The following is a 21,637-nucleotide window of genomic DNA, read 5'->3' on the forward strand; positions in this document are numbered from 1 at the left end:
AAGTTGCATCGGATGACAGTAGTGATTCCGGAGAGTGGATTCGGGTAAGCGATTCGGAAGATGAGGCAGAACCTGAGCCGAAGAAGCAGAAAGTTGATTCGGAAAATCCCGAAGACGATAAAGAAAACGTAGGAGATGAGGCTGTGGATTTCCTTAAGTTGGCCACGACTCAAATTCTTACGCCAGCCGACTTAGCTAAGCTCCGCGAATTACGGATGGAGGCCAATATCGACAAGGCTATGGGCAGCCGAAAACGGAAGCAAGAGATGGAATCACGGCATGTTGACGAGGGATTAACGGCGGAGCAGATCGAAGCTCCAGCCAAACTACGCAAGAGCACCAAAGAGGAAAGGATAGCATTAGCTAAAGAAGGCAAGCCGAACCGCGAAGAGCATAAGTCTACGCAAGCTATACGAAAATCCAAAAAGGAGGCAGAGGGCAAGTCCTCGACCAATAAGGAGAAGGCGCGTAGGAAAAATTTTATGATGACTTTAGGCAAGGCAAAGTCGAAGCAGAAGCGAAGTCTCGTGGCAACCAGGAATATTCTCAAAAATCATGTCGAGAGGAGCAAATCAGGTGGCAGGAGACGGAACGGTATATCACGATAACCGATGAGGTAGATAATGAAAACGGATCCAAAAAGCAGTTGAAAACCTACCGAGCCCATGATGGCTTACCGAGTCTGACACTGGTTTCTCACCAATTAGCAATTCGATTGGGTAGCAATGAATGGCCTGCATACTTTACGACAGCCACTGCCTAGGTACCTAGGTAGGCACTCATAAGACCAGTTACAGCTTTCCAAAAAAAAAACAACACATTTTCACATTACCATTATTCCATGATTTTGTTCAACGCGTCCCATTATGGATTCCTCCCGAGTCAGAAGGTCAGAGAACAACGTTCAGCAATATACAAATACATCACAAAACATCGAAGAACATCCTAGTTTTGTGCAGAGCCACGGGTATTACAAATAAGCCCACATCGCGCGCATTTGTAAAAGTGATCACTAACTACTCACATATCAGCTCAATACATGACCAATCCCCAAGTGTGTTACAGCAGTGGGACAGGATATACAGGCATTTTGATTTCCGCGACTCGCTCCCCTTTCCCGGCCCCCCGACTAGTTACAACCCACGTCGTTGCCTGTATCGAGATGTTCCACCATTGGTCGAGGCCCTCGATTTTAGATTTTTCGATGACTTTAAAATAGACCAATTGTGTGCACTTCTATCCGCTCTCCCTCTGTTACTGCCTACATTTACAACTCTACACGACCTAAATGCGACCAGGAAATCGCAACAATTCCTCCTAGATTTCATACCTATATACGAATCGTAAGTGCCTAGTTCGCATTGATTGGTAGACTAGTAAAAAGCTAACAATGGATTAGACAAATCATCGACATCATCATCGACAAAATCAACGCCAAGAGAACCCAAGCCCAGGTAGAATTCCAGGAACGGTTTGATAGGCTCGGCCGTAATGAGATCAAGGCCAAAGAAACAGATAATGGTGAATGGCGTAAATACCTAGCCTCCGAGCTGACTCAGCAGGATTTCCATGTCACCAGGAACAACGTCTTGCAGTCACCAGCCTACAAATGGCTTCTTAATTCAATATCAAGAGGGGCCCAGCTGGAGGCCCCCTCTCATAATGCACAAACTAAAGTGCAAACGCGAATTCTGCAAAGCTGTTTAAACCTCCCATTTCCGACGAGTGACAGGGAACACCGCACGGAATACAATATAGTGTTCCAAGCCCCTTGGATTATTAAATTCTTCCAAAAGCAAGACTTTGAGGCTCCACCATACGAAGTAATCGATAATATCGTTGTTTTAACCGGTGCTGTGAACCAGGCATGGGCTTCGACTTGTCTACAATATGTACAGTTAGTCTGGCCGGATATCGGGACCCAAATTCTCGATCTTCATAAATCCTTACTCCGCCAAGGCTCTTCGGGTACTTGCCTCTGTAAGTACCTGTCCCTTGCCTTGTTTATCTTACCATTGGTTAACTATAAACTGCGTAGACACCCTATCGGACCACACTCTGCTGTCCGCTATTGTTAGTCAAGATTGTGCGTATTACACAGTAACCATAACGGGCTCCGCGGCTTCTATCATTGATGTCATCGAAGTGTTGGTTTGGTTCAGCACTTGTCTGAGCTCACCCAAAGCTAGCGAGGGCATAATTTGCCAATACCCTTCTTGTAAAATGAATATTCAGGCAAGAGTCTGCCATGAGGGTAATTTGGGAATGTGTCAGCCTATCTGCGTCAAGTACGTGCATACGCCGGACGACCTATCACAAACCGGGGAATGCTGGACCAATATGTTCCAAAATGAAGTTCTAGTCACGGGATATCCTACGCCACGACGTCCATGTCGCAACAGCGGACTGGAAATGCCGCTAATTATGATGACGCAGCTGGTGAATACCAATAAGATCAACTTCTTCTCTGAGCATATGCTCATCAAGGGTTATTCTACCATCCTTGTACCAACGAGACGACAAGGAGGCTTTGTGTTTTGGCACATGGTCTCCAATGAGGATGGAAGGTATATATCATATGCGGATGCCAGGGTGAAAGGGTTCTTCAACCAGTATCCGAGAGGCCTAAGCGTTGATGATATCGAAAGATCCCGACATATACTTGGTTGGTGTACTGAAGTTACAAATTACGCAGGTGGGGATAAATAATCCTACTGTGTCGCGGACAAGAAAGATCTAACACTTCTTTTAGGCTCCCCTGATGCTAACTATGCTATCAGCCGCTCCAGACTGGAAGAGCCTAGTGGCGGCTGTGTGTTCGACAGAATTACGATATCTGCTGGGATGTACGTTACTCCTAGCGCCTCTGCCACCATCTTCAGAAAAGCGAAAAGTTTAGGCGCCGAGGCTCAAAAGGATTACACCATGCGCCTTAAACGAATATCGAAGCAGTTCGTGGCGTTGTATGATGCACAAGAAAGGAGGGCTTATCTGGTCGATGGTGCGAGCGCTTTACTACACCTAGTCCGTGCATCCCTGAGGCACAGCCTAAACGACCCCTTCAAGTCTCTCTGCCTCTATAATGAATCTTCTCTACACGAATCATCCACGCCCCATACTGGCCAAGCAGCGTCGATTAGCATTTTGACTAATGAGGAAAACTTGAAAATTCCTTTATATGCGAAACCGGACACCCACCTGGAGGAAACAAGCACTAATGAATCAGGCTCACGAACGAGTAAGCTTAGCAAGACAAAGACGAATTATTGTCTGAAAGATAGAATTGAAAGTATCTGCGATACTTTAGAAAAAATCACGGCGCATCAGGATCAGATTTCTACACAGGACGGAGTAAGCTTCAAGTTCAAATTTACTACACGCCGTCAACTGGAAGGTTTCGACTTCATAGACATCGCTACAGACGAAGGCCAACTGCGGCCACGAGTCGCATTCCTACAAACACCCGGCAGAGGTTGGGTTGACCTGTTGAGAGAAATAAATGCTATCACATTGTTTGGGATTGGATTTGGAGACTTAATACGTCCGGCTCAAAACAGGGCAATCGGGTGTGACGCTTGTTTTGCTAATGTTCCAATTCCTAAAGGAAGGGATTTTCTCGCTGTCTGCGTTTTGGAGTGGCAGAATATTCTAGATAAATGGGGACGCGAAAACGAAAGCCCTTTGAGGTCGGTTGGTAGCATCTACTGGCATGCCCCAGACAAGACCTTCGAGCCATGTAACTGCGCCATAGTCCCCGCAAGGAAGCCCAAACGTATCCAAGAGCTACACCCACCTCCGACGCCCCCATTGTCCCAATTTTGGGACAGAAACTCTAAAAGTCTTTCTGGCTTAAACCTCGACTTAACACCACAGGGAGCTCTACTCTTTGGCCACAGCTGGAAGTACCTATGGAGATGGGTGGACTGGGGCGCGCACGGAGCGGAAAACGATACTGGAATAAATACGGGTCCCGTCGGCGAAGGTAATGACTCCTGCGACTCGTCCAACCCAGGCCTACCAGCCGAACGACGGCCCAAGTCCAGGGATTTACTGGGGATTGGAGATATATTTCGCACCAGGGGGGTGGATATGATGATTAATACGAATGGTGCTGGTGAAGAACCAGGGGAAGCTCTGAATAGGAGTCATCTGCGATCTTTCATGAATAAATGGAGGGAAAATCAAGAGTAGTCGGAATCAGGCTATCCACGACGTTAAATCTAACCCACAAAGGCCCTGATTAGCCGTATTATCCTATACTTTTGGATTCGCGTCTTGTTACCAACGCTTCCTTATTTGCATCGAGGTACTTTCCGAACTTGAACCAACACCCCCTTTATATAAAATTTCAGCGGTGTATCGAGCGAGCGACTCCCCGTGAATTGACTCCTTCATCTAGCTATAATTATCGGCGTTCTTACAGCATGAGTGCTGGTAAGGAGAAGCAAGGCTTTCTTTGATCGTAGTAAGAGTTATTTTTAAGCGGAAAATAGAATCATAGATACCCAGTATATATAGTTTTAGCAACAGGAAGACAGTCGTATTTATTTGATATTTAAAAGATTTTTTTCTTATTCTTATCGGCTGCCCTCTAGGTATAAGAAAAGGGGTAAACATCATCGCCACTCATCCGTCATAATATCCGTCATGATCATGCAACCCTCCTACGAGAAATTGTTTCCATAAGGAATTCTATATGTCCGTCTAATTTGGCCCATGCTTCTACTATATCACTGCCTTTTCATACCACTGATAAATTCGAAGACACCGAAATACCCCCAGGCGCTTGGGTAGGGAGGCAGGTTCTAGCAAATGGAATGCGTCTTCCCGTGTTTACCCTGGATCGAATGCTTCTCTTTCTGTTGATGCCACGTATTAGTTTATATCTCACCAATAAGCCACACACCCAACTTCCCAACCTCCAAAAAGAATGGGAGGGGAAAGGCAAGGGAATACTTACGCGGAAACGGGGATGATTATGCTTAGCCTGTCCACTATTCATAGCATGCTTACGAATAAACTCCTCCTGTCGCGCAATACCCTCCTTATCCAGCTGATCAAGCAACTGCTGGCAATACCGGATATCAGAAATCAGCGCGTCGCATCGGTTCTTAGTAAAGTCCTCGCGCACGACCACACGCAGCATTTTTAAGTCGTTTGTATGCGGCGCCATCGTGTACGCGGGGACTACCCACCCGCGCGCGCGTAGCTTGTGCGCCAGTGCGAATTCATCGTAGGTCCGTTCTGGTGCGCCTTCGGGTAGATCCGGCAGGCGAAAGGCGACGAGGGGTAGACCTTCGCCGGATTTTTTGCTCATGATTACGAAGTTTAGTGCGGTGAGCGCTTCGGAGAGGTAGTCAGCGGTACGGGTTAGGTTGGACATGATAGCGCGGTAACCCTTCTTGCCGAGGCGGATTAGTTGGTAGTATTGACCGATGACTTGACTTGCGCCTTTGGAGAAGTTGAGGGTGAAGGAAGATTGGTCGGCTCCGAGATAGTTGATGTTGAAGACGAGTTCTTGAGGTAGGAATTTTGCATCTCGCCATACGACCCAACCGACACCGGGGTAGACTAGACCGTACTATTTTGTTGTTAGATGATTTGGTAGGGAAGCCGATGAAGGGTTAGATATAGTGTACGACTTACCTTGTGACCGGAAACGTTGATAGAAACGACCTTCTCACATCGGAAATCCCATTCTAAGTCGGGAACGACGAATGGCGCGACGAAGCCACCACTGGCTGCATCAACATGGATAGGGACATCATGACCCCTCTCCACGAGTAAGTCATTGACGCCCTTAACGTCTTCATACTCGCCGGTGTAGGTAGTACCTAGGATGACACAAATACCAATTGTGTTCTCATCAACAAGGTCGACAGTCTCCTTGGGGTCGATAACGAAGCGATCGGGTGTGCAGTAGACGAGCTTCTCGTCGACCTCGAAGTATCGTGTAGCTTTCTCCCAGCAGACTTGAACAGCTGAGGACATGACGATGTTGGGGTGCTCGGTGGACTTGCCATCGGCCTGGCGCTTGTTCTTCCAACGCCTCTTCATGGCGAGGACGGCCAGCATGATAGCCTCGGAACTACCAACACATGAGGTACCCACAGCACCACCGCCCTCAGTGCCATCCACAGGCGCATTGAAAAGCCGACCGATCATAGACACACATCGGTTCTGGATATCGGCCGATTGGGGGTACTCCTCGTAATCAATGAAGTTCTTCGAAAAGCTCTCAGCCATGAGCTTCTCAGCTTCTTCTTCCTATTCGACGGAGTTAGGGGTTAGCGAAGTTGTTCTTATGACTGACTGGCTACATAGGTACATCCCATCCACTTTGCAGGTACTATGTGATGTAACACCACCACCACCAATACTAGCAGAAGCTGAGATTAAGCCAAGACTTCCAAGAAATTGCCCACGTACCATGTAAGTCGTAACGAACGAGGCGAGACTACACCGGTGAAAATCAATCGTCAGCTCGTCAGCCCACTAATTTCGCCTTATTTTTTTCAGGTGACGCTTCTAGAAGACCGCATGGAAGCACAATCAGGAGATTATGCATATATGCGGCTATAATTGTACTTACTTCAACATCGGGTTGCCGTCCAAGCTCAATTCATCTTTGATCATGCGGTATGCAATGTCCTTGGGCATTTCACCCTCGGGCATCTCGTGCTTGGGGAGATCCTCGGCGGCGAATTTGGAGCCGTAGACGCTAGTTGTGAAGCTATCTTCATCGTTGCTGAGTTGGAGACTGATCTTCTTGACAGCTTCGGGCAAGTTGTTGTTTTTGACTTCTACCTCGGTAGGTACCCTTGCTAAATGCACCATTTTCGCGGTAGGGCAAATGTCGTCAACACCTAGGTATATGTGTTATGAAATTAGGGAGTGTATGTTACACAGACAGAAAAGCGAAGAGGGTCAGAACGAAGTTGAAGGATCGTTGAAGGGGGAGAGGGAGATCCGTATTATCCTTAAATACCTGTTATCGACTCGGACCTACTTACATATAAGTACCTCTCTACATCCGCTACATAATAAATAAGTAGCTAAGAGGTGTGAGGAAGATATACAAAGGTGGCGCGGGAGGGAGCTAAGCTCTCCAATTGTAGAACCCCACGTTCCAGCGCAGCGTTCCTCTACAGGTCACATCTATGTACACTACTGTAGACTACAAGGTAGACTGACAGGACAGTCTACATGGGATTAGATGAAATAGGATGCATCATGCGGGGTAGCTTGTTGGTAAGTGAAGCATCTTATAGTACGTAATAGGTAGCTGACATAGCTGATTATCCTGAATTGTACAAGTGAATTACTTACCCTTGACCTGTAGACTTGGAATTAGCACACCGACCTTATATATGACATGCAGGTTTACGGGGATGTGGCGGTGAATACGATCGATTTGAAAGGCCTCCCGCTTCCCCCTTTTCCCACAATTGATACCCATTCCCCTTCCTTACATGATACATACCTAGGGGAATAAGCAGGCATTAGGCACGAGTAGTGTCCAAAAGGGTGACGACGCGCGTGAGGGTCCAAAATTAAGTGAATTCCTTCACTTGTCGAAAAGAAGAAGCTTGTGTTATTTCCTTTCCCTATATAGAATAAGTCTTACAACTGGATGTACAAAGTAAGTATCACCCCTCTTTGATCTCTTCAGGGGAGAGATACTGATACTCCAAGGAACGAGGGGCAAGGAACAGGGAAGGATTGGGGATCTTCGGGTTCCCCAGTTCCCAAAACAGGGCCCCCAATTTCACGTTGCCAATTCTTGGCAGAAAAGCTTGGTAGAGATTGGGCAGGTCGCTAGCTTCAGATTACAGGGGATCGATCCCGCTACGACGAACGCCTAGCGAATGGGAGAATAGATGAACCCTTTTTAGTTTGGTTTCGGCTTTGTTGCTTGCGGATCCAACCGTAGAATTCAGAATAGGTACATGTCTTGTCCCGCTATGGCGACCTCCAGTCCCAGTAATTTTCTTTGTTTAACGGGGGATAGGTCTGTTGGTAGGGAGAGACAACGAAGGGAGAACAGCACGGGTAATTCATCACCTACATACTACATATCCGTGTGAATCAGTGTAAAATTATCATGTTTTCTGGGTGAGTATACGATACACATTGACGATCATCTAACATCGAGATCTAATTGTGTACGTAAGTACACAATATCGCTCGTTAAAAGTTTCAGATCTTGTGAAGAAGTGGGATTGCTGTGATCCACAGGTCATTATGCATGAATTCACTTACGTCAGTGTAATTCTACCCGCGACGACGAATCTACAAGCGCTGTTGTTGGGCTGTAATACGGTGTGTCAAAAAAGCTTGAATTGATCCAAGTGTCACATCACATCACGCACATCAAGTACCAATATCTCTTTTGCATTGGATATCGTCCTACCCAGACTTACCGAGTCCACGTCATCTTAGAGATAGATCCCTCAAGATTACCTGCTTATATTCTGTCTGAATTCGACCTCTTTGGCGCATCATGACACCCGAAATTGAAGTGGTGGGCAACTTCAGCTGGTGTTCATTCAGTTACCTAATCCATACCCCGTCAACTTAAACAACAAAATGGATACTCCTGAAGGACCCATTGCCGTATCTGCCGAGCTTGCAACAATTCGGGCCATGGCACGGACTAGTCTTCGATTCGTACACGTGGCTATGTCTCTTGGGTTAGGACTCTATCGAAAAGCCTATCTGATTTTTTCTTCTTTTTTTTCTCCTGACAGTTGAAGCTTAACAATATTCGCTTTTTGCCCCTATTCCGAAAATGCCGAGTGAAATTCTGCCTGCTTCCGGTTGGTGGTTTACTGCTGAAATTTTCACTGACGACATCACGCTCAAGTGCCTTTTAGTTGTGTCCCAGCGACACGGACCGCCCTGAAGACGCTGCATGGTAGTCCCTAGCGTTGGCCCTAGCGCACGGAAATACCCAAAAAGCTAGGCACAGGGACTAAGCATCTTCCTACAGTACCTAGGTAGGTACGTAGATAAGAAAAAGGCTTGGTGTAAGTAAAGGAGTAGTATTTCATAACTCTCTCAGATTTATCTTCTGCCGTATTAATTTTCAAGGACTTGTTCAAGTCTTCTTTCTCTTCTTTAAGGGCTACATACAGGCTGGGGACAATGGCAATCGAATATTGCGGGTGATATTATAGGTGAGGTGAAATACAACGCCTTAGGCAGCTGACACTGAATGGTAACGATCCTGTACTTGACAACTTGTAGAACTGTTCTAAATGCCATTCTAGAACCCCGTCTTCATTCTACAGTTAATGTTCATTGACGTCAATTGTTGATTCCAAACCAATTAAGCTTTCATTACGTCAGTGCATGCTAGCGGAAATAGAAAGAGCTATAAAGTATAAGGCTGGACGCGGGATGGGATTTAAGCTTCAATATCCATGCATTGCCCACGGGCCATCCCTGCTTGATAGACTTCAACCTTTCTTTAAGGTTAAGTGCCTGCGTCCGTGACAGAACTCTAACACGAGCTATTTTCCGGACGGCAGCCCCGAGAATGGGAAAATCCAGGCGAAAGGGAGACTAGAAAGCATCTCCACGAGCTAAGTGGCCTGAAGATGGGCTCTGGAGCTCCCCAAAGTGCATTCTATTGCAATAGAATTCATCTCTCGTAGAAGCAATGTTATAAAAAGGTCAAAACGGACAAACGTAGACTTCCGCATGATTATATGATCAAAGTAAAAGGGCCTTGACCCCTGCCCAGTTGCTTGACACCGCCTTCAAAGAGATGGCTCAACAAATATTCGGTGTCGTTATATAAGATGTCATCCAGAGACAGGTAAATGAACGGTAAAACCTGATACATCTACTTCAATATCCTTCTACTACTCTTTCCTCAACGTGTAGTATTGTTTCCTTACATATATAAAACAAGACCTTCCCCGTCGATGAACGAACAAGCAGGTCTAAAAGAAAACCAGTTCCTGCTTCAAGTAAGTGCGCGGTGATTTCATATATATTTTTATTCGCCTTTTCTCTTTCCTTCACCATCTAGGCGAGAACGCGACTGCTACTCCCTTTACCAATTTTTGCCATGTGATACCCGCCCAACGACCTCCAGTGGATAGATAAATTGTCATATTTTGGATTTTGTTAAGCTTCATCATATACTGTGACAACTCCATCATTTATTTCGTTGTGAATTTTATTCACTCCAGGTTTTCAACCCACCGAGATCGATATATCTAAATATTTACAATCGCTTGTCTTTTTTTCGTTTTGGCTACTTGCCCATACCAACACCAACATTTTAGTCATTCATTCCTCAGGATATGTCAGCGATGGACGACCATTCAACAGAAAGTACAACAATCTACGCATCCTCCTCCCAAGATTCATACTCTAATGAAGTATGGGTATTGACGAAAACTCCTGGTCTCGAGAAACACCCCACCAACACGGTAACCCCGGAGACGCAGGGCCCTCAACTACAGAATGCGGAAAACCAACTGGCAACTGGTGAAAATGCGAACCCCACCAATGAAAATAAATCTTCAACTTCAGAGCCAACCACAGACAACCAAGCAAACTCTGCACACACTGCGCCAATGGATCAGCAACCCTCGGGAACTTCATACCAAAATATTCGTAGAGGCGACCACTCTCCCTCTACGGACAAGGGAAATCTTGAAGAATCGATCGATACTCCGCCCGCGATAGAAGTAAACAAGTACACTAAAGGGGAATTCGAACCCATCCCCGGCATCGATCTAGGGTTAGAAAATATCCTTAATGCAACATCATACGAGGGGAACGACCTACGATCGGAGAATGATCGCCTATACTACGACACAATGATGCTCCGTGCGCATAAAACAAACGTCGACCAAGAGCCCCCAAGTTCCGAGGTCAAGTCTAAGAAGCCTAAGCAACCTAACGCCGCGTTATTTCCATTAAGAATCGGTCCTCTGCATCATCCAGAACTTCCTGGACCTGAAGCGTACATCCCTATAGGGATACCCTCTGAGAATATTCGTCGGCCTATGTTAACCGTATTCGCTTTACGAGATGAAGTCAAGGGAATATTTCAAAGGCGAAAGGACTGGGGGCCTCTCGAATCGGATGAACCAGGCGGAGGATCGATGGCATCAGTAGTCAAGACCCTATGGGAGAACCTGGACAAATACCAGGAGAACACGATGCTAAGGAGTGCGAAGAGCCAGGCTCCTCAACTTCCAGAGCCATTGTTAGCAATAAGTCATCCGCAACCAGCTGCTCAGCAGGTTCACATAATCGATCCTTCTCCAGACCAACAAATTCATCGGGATCTAAATACCGAAGCCAATGAAGTGAATCTATTACGAAGGGGGAAGAGAAACAGGAAGCAAAAAAGTAGGGAAGGCAACCAAATAACGCCTATTCCGAACCATGTGAACAATACCGAGCTGCCTACAAATAGGCTGACATCATCGACTGTGCAAGGAGATCTAAAGCTGGTCAATAACGATAAACAACTGCGTGCAATAGCAGCGCTAGTAAAGGGGATAGAACGGTCCCGACCTAGTTGTGACCAGACCGACGATGGCACCGCGGAAGAATTGGACCCAACCAATAATCCTGAAGCACCAAAAAGCGAAAATGCTGCCAGTTCTGCTCTTGTCCTCTCGGATTTCCCTACGAAAGCAACCACGCTATTAAAGAGGACCCTTAGGAACAAAATGATAGAGTCGGGAGAGTTGGCCGTCGATAAAGCAGTCAATGTTACAACAAGGGAAAAGACCGAAGTCAATGGACCCGAAAGCCCGCCTAGAGTCAACGAAACCCATGTAAGATTATCGGCTTCGCGTGAAGAAACGTGTCCCGAAGTTTTATAGGATAAAATTTCGGTCCCAGTTACTTGCATCGCAGATGAAGCTGAGAGTTCTGCAGTGGGCAATGAGGCAAAGGCAAGCGTCGATGCTACCTCCAACGCGACGCCCCCGATTAATAATGCCTCTTCTTATAATATTGGATCTCAGAAAACTCAACCTGCTGATGAATCATCACCTAGCAAGACCGATTCGGAGATAGCCAACCGATCGATTAATCCCGAGTTCAAGACTGATTTTAACGAATCAATCCAGAAAACAGAAGCTACAGGTGAAACGACCACATTAGCGACAAGCGTAGGCAGCGAACGAAAGCCAGACCCGAAGGCCAAAGCCAGAGAGGAGGCCGAAAGGGACGCAGAAATCAGAAAGCAGAAAAATAGAGAGAGAAATGCAAAGAGGAGAGAAAGGGAAAAGAAGAAGGCCGCCGAAGAATATGAAACCAGAAAGAAGGCGGCGGATGCCAAGCAGAAGCTCAAGGAGACTAGAAAGAGGGAACAGGAAAAAGCGGAACAAAATAAAGCAGAGCAGAAGAGGATAGATCTCGAGCAAAGGGAGGCCGAGCGGAAGAAGAGAGCAGAGGAAGCTCAAAAAGAGAAAGAAAAGCTCGAGCGGAAGGAAAGAGTGGTAGCTGAGAAGAAAAGAACACTGGAGGATGCTAGTCGGACCAACACACTCAGAGTCGAAGCCAGCCCGAACGATGGAAACCAACCGCCCCAAGCCGAGAAGCCCATAACCCATTTTACAAAGAGCCATGAGGCCCAGAAGAGAAACGACGGCGGAAAAGGCCTCCTTAGCCATACAAAGGTGACCTTTGCGGGTTCTCAGCGATCCGAAGAATCATCTTCAGTCCAGGAAGTAGTCAAGGATCCGGTGACTTCGGAGAGTACGGCGGAGGAAATCTCTATTTTGGAACGAAACGACAAGGCAGAGGGACAGGCCGCCGAGAATGTGCCCAGAAAACAGAACCAACAGGAAGGGCATGTAGTTGAAAGCCAGAGCTCAAACCCCCAGGAAGACGAAAACATCGAACGCGCGCCCGATGCTGAAGTTCAACGGCCTGAGCCGCTAGATTCGTCCCATAAGCACACAGAAAATATTCTCGGAGAGCCATGGTCGGAGAATTATCCCCCCAAACAAACGGGGTCGCAATCTGTTCATCTCGATGGCGCCAAGCTTTGGCGTTCCCCCGAACAGACCGAGTCTACTAAACTCTTTAAGGAGTTACAGAATCCTGACAAACCTATACTAGGAGAAGAGGACTATGAGGAGCCTAGTTCGCCGAGTACGGAAGGAGTGCAGGGGGAAAATATTACCCAAGAGCAGCCTGATACTTCATCGCTGGCAACTACTCAAGCAGTACCTCAGCCCGGACTTTCTACTCCCTCGTCGTTCCAGACTCAAATGGACCAGTTTGAGCCAGCAGATTCACAACTAGATTGTGGCTCGACAACTTCACCGAATGATTCTCCTCAGACAACCGAGACGAAACATGGGGAGAGCGAAGGGCTGGCCGATAATGTAGAGCGCCAACAGCCTCTACGTACGCAACAGCCGCAACAGGTTCGGGGTAGGCGGTTCCAAAGACCTTCCCAGTCAAGATTTGACACGCAGCAGAATCGCTATCCGCGTGGGCCAACTCCAGGAACACGGTCCGCACCACCAAGGTTTTCGCCAACCGCTAGGGACCGGAATCAACGTAGGGCGGGGACATCGGGGTACCAGGCGTATTACCCAACTCATCACCCAATCCGGACAGATCTATACGCAACAAACCTTAGCCAAGATCGGTGGTCAACGAGTTATACTTCGCCTCAACCGTATCCAGCTGCCCAGGCCCATTGGCAACATTGGGGCGATGCATACAGTCCTACACATGGAAGTGTAGATCAATATTTCACTGCGCAGCATCCTAATCTGAACTTGGCACCAACATATCTTTACCCCCAAAGCTTTACTCCCGCGCCAACAGTGTGGTATCCTCAGCCCTCAGGCCAAAACATACCAGGCCAACAAGGCCAAGATAATTGGCGACATGAGTTGGAAAGCCGAATTGCTGCACTGGAAGCCATTATTAGAGAACAGACTGAAAGTCGTGGATCAGGAAGTGAAGTCTCGCAAAACTACGATGCGAGATTGGATCAGATTTCGGGCCGTTTAGATGACCTCCGTCGAGACATGACGTCTTTAGGGAACTGCATGAGGGAAATCCCTGATATACTGAGTGCTCTGGTTCAGTTATTGCAGGATAGGAATCGCAATACAAGATCGGGACGAGGGAATTAAGGTGCTTGATACGAATACTGGGGACTTGGCTAAGAGACGAATATGAGCTAGCGGGTTTGGAGAATTGAGGAATTGGTATATTTCTTGAGTATATTCTTGCTTTTCTAGGCTTTTCTCTGGCTTTTCTTCTTGTCTTCTTTTGAGGATTGGATTGTATAAGCGCGACACGCATGTTTTTTGGAAGAGAGAACCAAAAAACGGAGGAGGGGAAATTGGTCTTAGTAAGAATCGCTTTATTACATAATCATATATATCATTATGTAATCATGGCCAATTCACCATCATTATGTAATGCTCAGTTCCAAGGTTTCGAGGTGCGTCAGATGAAAAGCGATAACGATAAGAAACTTACAGTTGCTGCAAGTAATAATATAGCAGCTATTTAGGTACCTAAGCACTAAGCTAGGGTAAAAATAGTGGAATAATGGAGTGGAATGATGGAATGGAATGGACATGGACAGGGGTTATTACCTTAATACGCCACTATTATAACGCCGTAACCTACGTTAATAACTAATTATTAACGGACATGCCACTCCTCCTTCGTACTCCTCCCATACATGACACATAGTAAAGATACAACGTCAACTAACATTCTTGCATAAAACGATTCTCATATTCTCATACATAATCATCATTAGGAACGCATCATCACCGTCGTTTTTTTCTTGAACCCCCCATTTTCTACTTTTTTACTTTTTATGACTCTTCCTTTACATCCTCATGTTTGGAACTACAGAGGATCTTCTTGACCCTTCACTTCAAATTCCAGCTACAAGCTAAGAAACGATCAACCGCTTACATACAGAGGAGAAGGGACAGAAGAAGACCATGATTCCTAAGGAGACAATAATAACAGAGATAAATACGACGACAGCAGAATGGATTCCGAGCCAAATGCGCCATTGGAGCGATCTGCATCACAGCTATCTACCACCTCGGCTTCGGCAAGGGGTCCCCGAAGCCACTCGACGCGCGCGAAATCCAAACCAAGGAAATTAATCTCACAGCCCTCCAGCTCCGCCTCCTCTGTCGCTACATCTGACAAGTCTCTTACCTCATTTCCGTCTTTCTCTCCACAATCCCCGCGAAACGAACATTCTTTCGGTACTCTCGAGTCCCATACACAGACTGTTAATATCGAGAATAAACCCCCGCCGCCACCTGCTGCTCCGGTTTCGAATAGATTATCTATCGTGGATAGTCTAACCTCGACGAAAAACTCGAACGAGACGAACAAGACAGCGCGTAACGCACTGTTTGACGATACACCCGTAGCGACCCAAAAGATCCCCGGCGCCCTCCACCACGCAGACGACGACCACATCGAACGATTAATCGCGAAACATGGTGCTGTCAACCTCGTGCGCCAGATCGCCGAGGACCTGGCGCATCGTGACCATGAGATCGCAAGGTTACGTAGAAGAGCGGATGAAAGGGAAAGAGCACTAAGGAAGATTATACTAGGATGTGGATTATCGAGTCTAGACCTCGAGACGAAACTCCGATCGGTCGAGGCGGAACTCAAGGCCCAGGATAAGATAAAATGCGCGCTGAGTGGTGATGTTTCGGGCATGATGAGCGATGCGATGCATGATTCGATGTCCTATAATGCGCTAGGTATCAACGAGGCGAATAATGGTACGGTTCGAGCCAGCGGTTTGTCTGCGCCAAGGGATAATTATACGAATAAGGGCACCATGAAAGCTTGGAAGGAATATCTATGGGGTGGAACAAGCAAGAAGACCAGCAGAGCGGGCAGCATAAACGAAGACATCGCAAGAACCGTTATCCGTGCATCGACACCAGGGGATCGTCGACCCGCCCTCCAAGATGACTTGTTCACCCCACCGGATGTAGATTCAGTTCAAAGCTCTAGCCGCACTTCGAGCATCTACTCTGGACACACAACCAAGAAACCATCCGCTTCATTCGCGAGTATGGCGCTACAATTAGTAGCTGGAAAGGCCTCCTCAGTCCGCGATTCTGATTCTGTTAGAGGAAGATCGAATTCAGCGGGCCAGGGGGGTTCGGTGAGATCATCGTCAAATGCTAGTACCAAGACAGGGATTTCGAACCGGGCTGTGTCGTCCACACAGGGGGGTCCGAAGGCACTTATGTCAATGCGACGCGGGACTCCGAAGCCTATAAATGCGCAATACCCGCGACCGCGGGATAGGTGGGAAGGGCCTGGAACAAATGCGGATAGTTCGACGGCCGATAGACCGGATAACTATGGACCTGTTGAGATGGATACGATATTCTCCCCTGAAGGTCAACCCCCGGCTCTGTCGCAACTATACAATAACTATAATAATGGAGAGTACTTGATCGATCGCTTCGGGTTTATATACGATCAGCGTCGAAAGAAGAGACAACGAGAGGCAAACCAGGTCGCACTACAGATGAAGAAAGGGCATGAGATGCTTTCGGGCGGAAGATCCAACCTGTCGCCTAACTTACTTGATAATGATGAGTCAGGTTCCATCCGGACTATTGAAAACGATAGCCGACCAGAGAGTCCAACCTCAATAGAAGGTCCATCCGACCAAATCAGACCGAAACGATGGCAAGATTATCTAAAGATTGCGACTTTCCCGACAGAATTATTGTCACATACTCCGTCTATTACAGCATCGGGTATAGAGGTTCTTGAAGGAAACGATCAGCCCAAATCACCAGCACTGGTGAATCCAGACGATCGTGGATTTGTCCCACCCGCAGGTACTACCACATCAGCTCCGGCCAGGGAAGCGAGTCCAAGACAAGAGGAAGAATCAGCTATTGCTACGCTAGTCCACGAGGATGTTGAGCCAGTGAAACTATTATTAAAGCAGCTAAGCGATGTTCACGATAACTTACAAAGGGAAAAATCAATCCGTTGGAACGAGTTTCTCCGAAAAGTGCGCGCTGAGCGTCGACGCGAAGGTGAGGCCGCAGCCGCTAATGCCGCTGCGGCCGCCGAAGCCCGATTCCAAATCGCACCCGTCATGATCCCCGAAGCGAAACTCACCGACGGCGAAACCATCGGTATCGCAGACCTAGGAGTAAAAGGAAAAGTCGGTCGCGCGAAATGGAACGAGTTCCGGAACTTAGTACTCGGCGGTATCCCCGTAGTAAACCGACCCAAGATCTGGGCGGAATGCTCCGGCGCACTTTCTAAGCGAACCCCTGGTTACTACAAGGATCTTGTATCGCGACCTAGCGAAGCTGATGATGCGATTGTGATTTCACAGATCGAGATGGATATTAATCGCACGCTTACTGATAATATTTTCTTCCGGAAGGGTCCTGGTGTTGCTAAGCTGAATGAAGTCCTTCGGGCGTATGCTAGACACAACCCTGAAGTTGGATATTGTCAGGGCATGAACTTGATCGCGGCAAATTTATTACTCATTATGCCATCCGCCGAAGATGCATTTTGGGTGTTTGTGTCGATTATTGAGCGCATCTTACCTGCGGGATACTACGACCACAGTCTCATGGCATCTCGCGCGGACCAGCACGTTCTACGACAATACGTCAGCGAAGTACTTCCGAAGCTATCGCAACACCTAGATATGCTCAGTATCGAACTCGAGGCCTTAACATTCCAATGGTTCCTCAGCGTCTTTACTGATTGTCTATCAGCCGAGGCTCTATTCCGCGTATGGGACGTAGTTCTCTGCATCAACGACGGCAGTACATTCCTCTTCCAAGTCGCACTAGCCCTACTCAAACTCAACGAGCGTCAACTCCTCTTATGCGATACGCCCGCTGCGATATACACCTACATCAACCACCAAATGACCAACCACGCCATCAGCATCGACGGCTTAATCCAAGCATCCGAAGGTCTTCGACGAGTTGTCCGACGCGAAGATGTAGAAGAACGACGGAATAGAGCAATCGAAGCAGATAGGCAATCAATGAGAGAACGCGAGGAAAGAGGTGCTTTAAGACGTGCGCAGAGTCAAAATCAAAGCCAGGGTCTAGTGCAGAGTCAGAGTCAGAAGAGTTTATTATCGCCTGCGGTGATCACGGAGACAAGTGTATCCGCGTTACCTAGTCCGGCGGCTGGGCCGATAATCAGGCAGGATAGTGTCACTGGTTTGAGTGCCTTGGATGCTACTGGTGGAGAAGAAGGGCAGGAACACAATGCGAGTATTTTGAGCATACGCCCGCCTATGCCGATGGAGGAGGAAGCGGCATTTGGGTTGGGATGAAAGATGATTGGGTGATAAACTAGTGGTCTTATACGTATGGAAAGGGGGAGATACCCAATGTGGAACGCAAGCCCCTTCTATATCGTTAGAAGATGAAGAGGGTGGTACAATACAAGTCAGAAGAGGACAGACAGTTGCAAGGAACAAACAAAAAAACAAGCATAATATTCATACTGGATACACATGTGATGGTTGTTGTGATGGTGATGGTGACAGCAATGGTTGGCTTCTTGTCTTTTGCATTCTTTTTCAAAAGCGGGATAGTTCTCGCTTCACTCTCCTTTGGTGCTTTCTATTTTGTTTGGTGTTTTTTAGAGATTGGTCCATACATGCATGTCATGATACCCCCTTCCTAGTACATTTATTATATCATTTTTACTCACTATAAAATTCTAGAATAAGAGAGGCTCTAAAGAAACAATCGGAATACACTGGGGTGGAGCAGTGGTATAAAGATAAAAGCATAATGCTCATAGAATATAAATCTCGACACGAATATTATTACAATCCTACCATTCTTTTGTGGATTCAACAATTGATTATTTCGCCAGTAGCCAGCACTCGAATTCCTTCATCCAAAAGTCTCTGCTGCGGCGGCCGTTCCCAATTTAAGACCTTTCCTCCCCTAGCCAATACATCCTGTCGCCTCTCAGACCACTCATCAATAGTAAATGAGGTTGGATTCCCAAGCATATCTGTTGTCTGAATAGTTTTCTTTGGTGGTTTAGGCCTAGGAGGCCAATGAATCCACTTCGAAGTATCACCATTAGTCAAGTCCGCCGCCTTCCTCTTCTTCTGCCATTCTCGAAGTACTTCCCGATACGCTTCGACCGGGTAGTCTAACTTTACTGCCGGATGCTTCTCCCACTTGATTTGCTCGACACTCTCAAGAATCTGCTCTTCGTGGGGCTTCATACGAAGACTATCATCTCGCGTGATGATCTCATAAGCAGTAAATACGACACCTTTAACATCGTTCCGCTCCTTAATATATGATTCGCTCTCATCCTGCGTAGGACGCTTCATACGAGCGGCGTAATTAAAGTCACAGAGCATGATAGAATCGGTTGACTCATCGACAAGAAGGTTTCGCGGAGCGATGTCTTGGTGAGAGATGCCATATCGAAGGTTTAAGTCGTCTACCGCCCGTATGAGCTGACGGAGCCAATCTAACTTGAAAACGCGCGATGTATTCTCCTCTAGATTTCCTCCTGGAATATAATCGACGACAAACCCAATTATGCGACCCTCAAGCTCGTCAATGACGACGCTATCGAAAGGGGCTATGTTTGGGTGGCGGGGTAAGCGCATCCATAAGTTCATCTCCTTCCAAAACATTGGTGCGTATTGCCATAGGAAATAATATTTAAACACAACCTATTTCAAGGTTAGCTCATAGGAAAAATAAGATGGTCGGTGTATGCTCACCTTTTTAGCAGATTCGTTTGCACAGGGGGGATATGCGATGAGGTCAGTGTCAGGACCAAGCCTATCGAGTTCCTCAAGTTCGTCACGCCGTATAGTCCGAACGCCGTCAGGGAGAACGACATCACGAAGACTTAGGTAGTGTACATATGACGTCTGGTCGTCCTTGGCATCTGTAAACTTCGTGATAATCTCACCATTATCCGATACATAGATACGATATACGCTAAGGGGGAGCTCGCTGCTATAGCGGCTAAGATGTTGGGTAGCGATATTATCGTCATCTTACTCTCCATCCATAGTAACTGAAATTATTCGTCTTTGATCCCAATCAGTGACATGCCAGGTGGTTGGCCCACCGATGGGCATATCACCACTTAGGGAAAAATATTTCGAGTCGTCATTAAGCATGTTTGCTATGTGTCAAATTGAGCACATGAGAATTGAAATCGGATTGAAGTCTAATTCTTTCGTAAAATAGCCCGCCCGGCCTAGAGAGTAGAAGCAGCTATGGCGGGAAGTGAACTTGTCGATATGTAGTCCGATAGTACATGCTAGATGCGAGTTTATGACTGGTAATCAATACATGGAAGAGTTTGAAAGTAGGTCGTGTTGGCCCTTGATATTTGTTTAGCCAACAGCTCCTCCAATACCTCGAGCGCTGATTGGTAAACATGTACGGTCTTGGCCGAGATGAGGCTTTGAAGAGCGACCTTAAGCTAGCAGCCCAGCGCTTAGGCAGCCTGATTCTTTTCCAGCGCCTTTTTTGATGATTGCTAGTCATAGCCATCTCTCTTGAAGTGCGAGACAAGACGCACTCGTTCTGGAGTGACCGGATTCTGCATTTGTCCTGCGCCGAATTATAACGTTAATGGCTATCGAGTGCAGACTATGTGTAACCACTGTTTGAGAAATCCATGAATCTGGTGTTGGATATTTCTCTCAGGGGCGTGGGGAACGAAGGTACCTTGAATATCAACCGAGCGGGTTTTGGTTTCTCATAAGATATACTATTAAAAGAAGATGAGTGTCACTACACATTGGTCTGGATGTGATGGTTGTGGTTCGCAGGCAGGGTCACTTATTGTAATTTTTAGGAACAAGCTGAATACTCTCCTGTGATCATTTGACCTATCAATCAAAAGGGACGGCATCGGTTGTATGTCATAGAGGAAATAGAGGAGGGAGGTTATAAAGATCGGTTTTCAATTAAAAAGGAACAAAAATTTAAATCATTAAATTAGGCAAAGGTTACTCCGAATCGGGGAATCGAACCCCGGGCTTGACGGATCTTCAGGGTATTAAGCCATGAGAGCGTCAAATGTTAGCCACTACACCAATTCGGACTTCAACTTTGGTCGTCAGTCTGCCTATGTATTTGGCGCTAAGTTTATACTACTTATAAGGGTTAATACTGGCCACTAAGATTTGTGGGTAGGATAAATTTCCTACCTGGTCCTACATTAATACCTTGCTATGCTAGAAACACCAACGTAACAGATAACAGTCACACTAACGCTATAATTATTCTTATTCGCCATAGAAATCTGTAGGTAGAATGCAACTCGATTCTCTTTCTTAACAAGTTTTTACACGACAAAAGTTGCTTGCTTGGCAGCTTGCTATCTACGCCCCGCCAGCAATGCTTCAGCTTTGGCTCAGCCTTCGTATCTACACATCAACACTAATGCTTCCTAAATGATCTTGCGCGTCTCTCTCTGGTGCTTTGACTTCTTTCCTCTTCTCCCCCCTTTCTCATTTCATCCTGGGTAGATTAGTCCGAGCCCCCTTTCTTCCATTAATCATAATTTAATCGAACCGAAGGTGGACTGCAATCCTATCCTAGCCTTCCCTTGTAATAGTAGTGGT

At 46.8% G+C, this 21,637-nt stretch overlaps 5 protein-coding genes and 1 non-coding gene across 6 annotated transcripts; 3 read left to right on the top strand and 3 right to left on the bottom strand.

Moving 5' to 3' along the window:
• Positions 1-839: 839 nt before the first annotated feature.
• Positions 840-4,712, top strand: F4822DRAFT_443821 (uncharacterized protein). The gene is made up of 5 exons (XM_051463145.1): positions 840-967; positions 1,032-1,343; positions 1,400-1,980; positions 2,039-2,695; positions 2,753-4,712. The coding sequence occupies exons 1-5, from the start codon at positions 867-869 to the stop codon at positions 4,189-4,191; spliced, it is 3,090 nt and encodes a 1,029-aa protein (XP_051314912.1). The 5' UTR covers positions 840-866; the 3' UTR covers positions 4,192-4,712.
• Positions 4,515-7,010, bottom strand: F4822DRAFT_405107 (glutamate decarboxylase). Its single transcript, XM_051458264.1, has 5 exons — positions 6,593-7,010; positions 6,430-6,457; positions 5,647-6,267; positions 4,961-5,581; positions 4,515-4,859 (listed from the first exon to the last, which is right to left on the bottom strand). Exons 1-5 carry the CDS (start codon positions 6,835-6,837, stop codon positions 4,806-4,808), a joined length of 1,569 nt encoding a protein of 522 aa, XP_051314913.1. The 5' UTR covers positions 6,838-7,010; the 3' UTR covers positions 4,515-4,805.
• A 3,315-nt stretch (positions 7,011-10,325) lies between these two features.
• F4822DRAFT_443823 (uncharacterized protein) lies at positions 10,326-14,138 on the top strand (the record flags this gene model as incomplete). The annotated part of the gene is made up of 2 exons (XM_051463146.1): positions 10,326-11,810; positions 11,859-14,138. 2 exons carry the CDS (start codon positions 10,326-10,328, stop codon positions 14,136-14,138), a joined length of 3,765 nt encoding a protein of 1,254 aa, XP_051314914.1.
• A 582-nt stretch (positions 14,139-14,720) lies between these two features.
• On the top strand, positions 14,721-18,851 carry F4822DRAFT_405111 (TBC-domain-containing protein). The gene has a single exon (XM_051458265.1). The coding sequence runs from the start codon at positions 15,020-15,022 to the stop codon at positions 18,341-18,343; it is 3,324 nt and encodes a 1,107-aa protein (XP_051314915.1). The 5' UTR covers positions 14,721-15,019; the 3' UTR covers positions 18,344-18,851.
• Positions 18,608-20,179, bottom strand: F4822DRAFT_443838 (kinase-like domain-containing protein; the record flags this gene model as incomplete). The annotated part of the gene is made up of 3 exons (XM_051463147.1): positions 18,608-19,720; positions 19,772-20,021; positions 20,058-20,179. The coding sequence occupies 3 exons, from the start codon at positions 20,177-20,179 to the stop codon at positions 18,872-18,874; spliced, it is 1,221 nt and encodes a 406-aa protein (XP_051314916.1). The 3' UTR covers positions 18,608-18,871.
• Positions 20,180-21,022: 843 nt separating this feature from the next.
• F4822DRAFT_t69 lies at positions 21,023-21,114 on the bottom strand. The gene has a single exon. It is a non-coding gene; the product is annotated as a tRNA-Glu (tRNA).
• Between the last annotated feature and the right edge of the window lie 523 nt (positions 21,115-21,637).

This window comes from Hypoxylon trugodes, assembly GCF_022578975.1.
Source record: "Hypoxylon trugodes strain CBS 135444 unplaced genomic scaffold F4822scaffold_5, whole genome shotgun sequence".
NCBI classification, from domain to species: domain Eukaryota; kingdom Fungi; phylum Ascomycota; class Sordariomycetes; order Xylariales; family Hypoxylaceae; genus Hypoxylon; species Hypoxylon trugodes.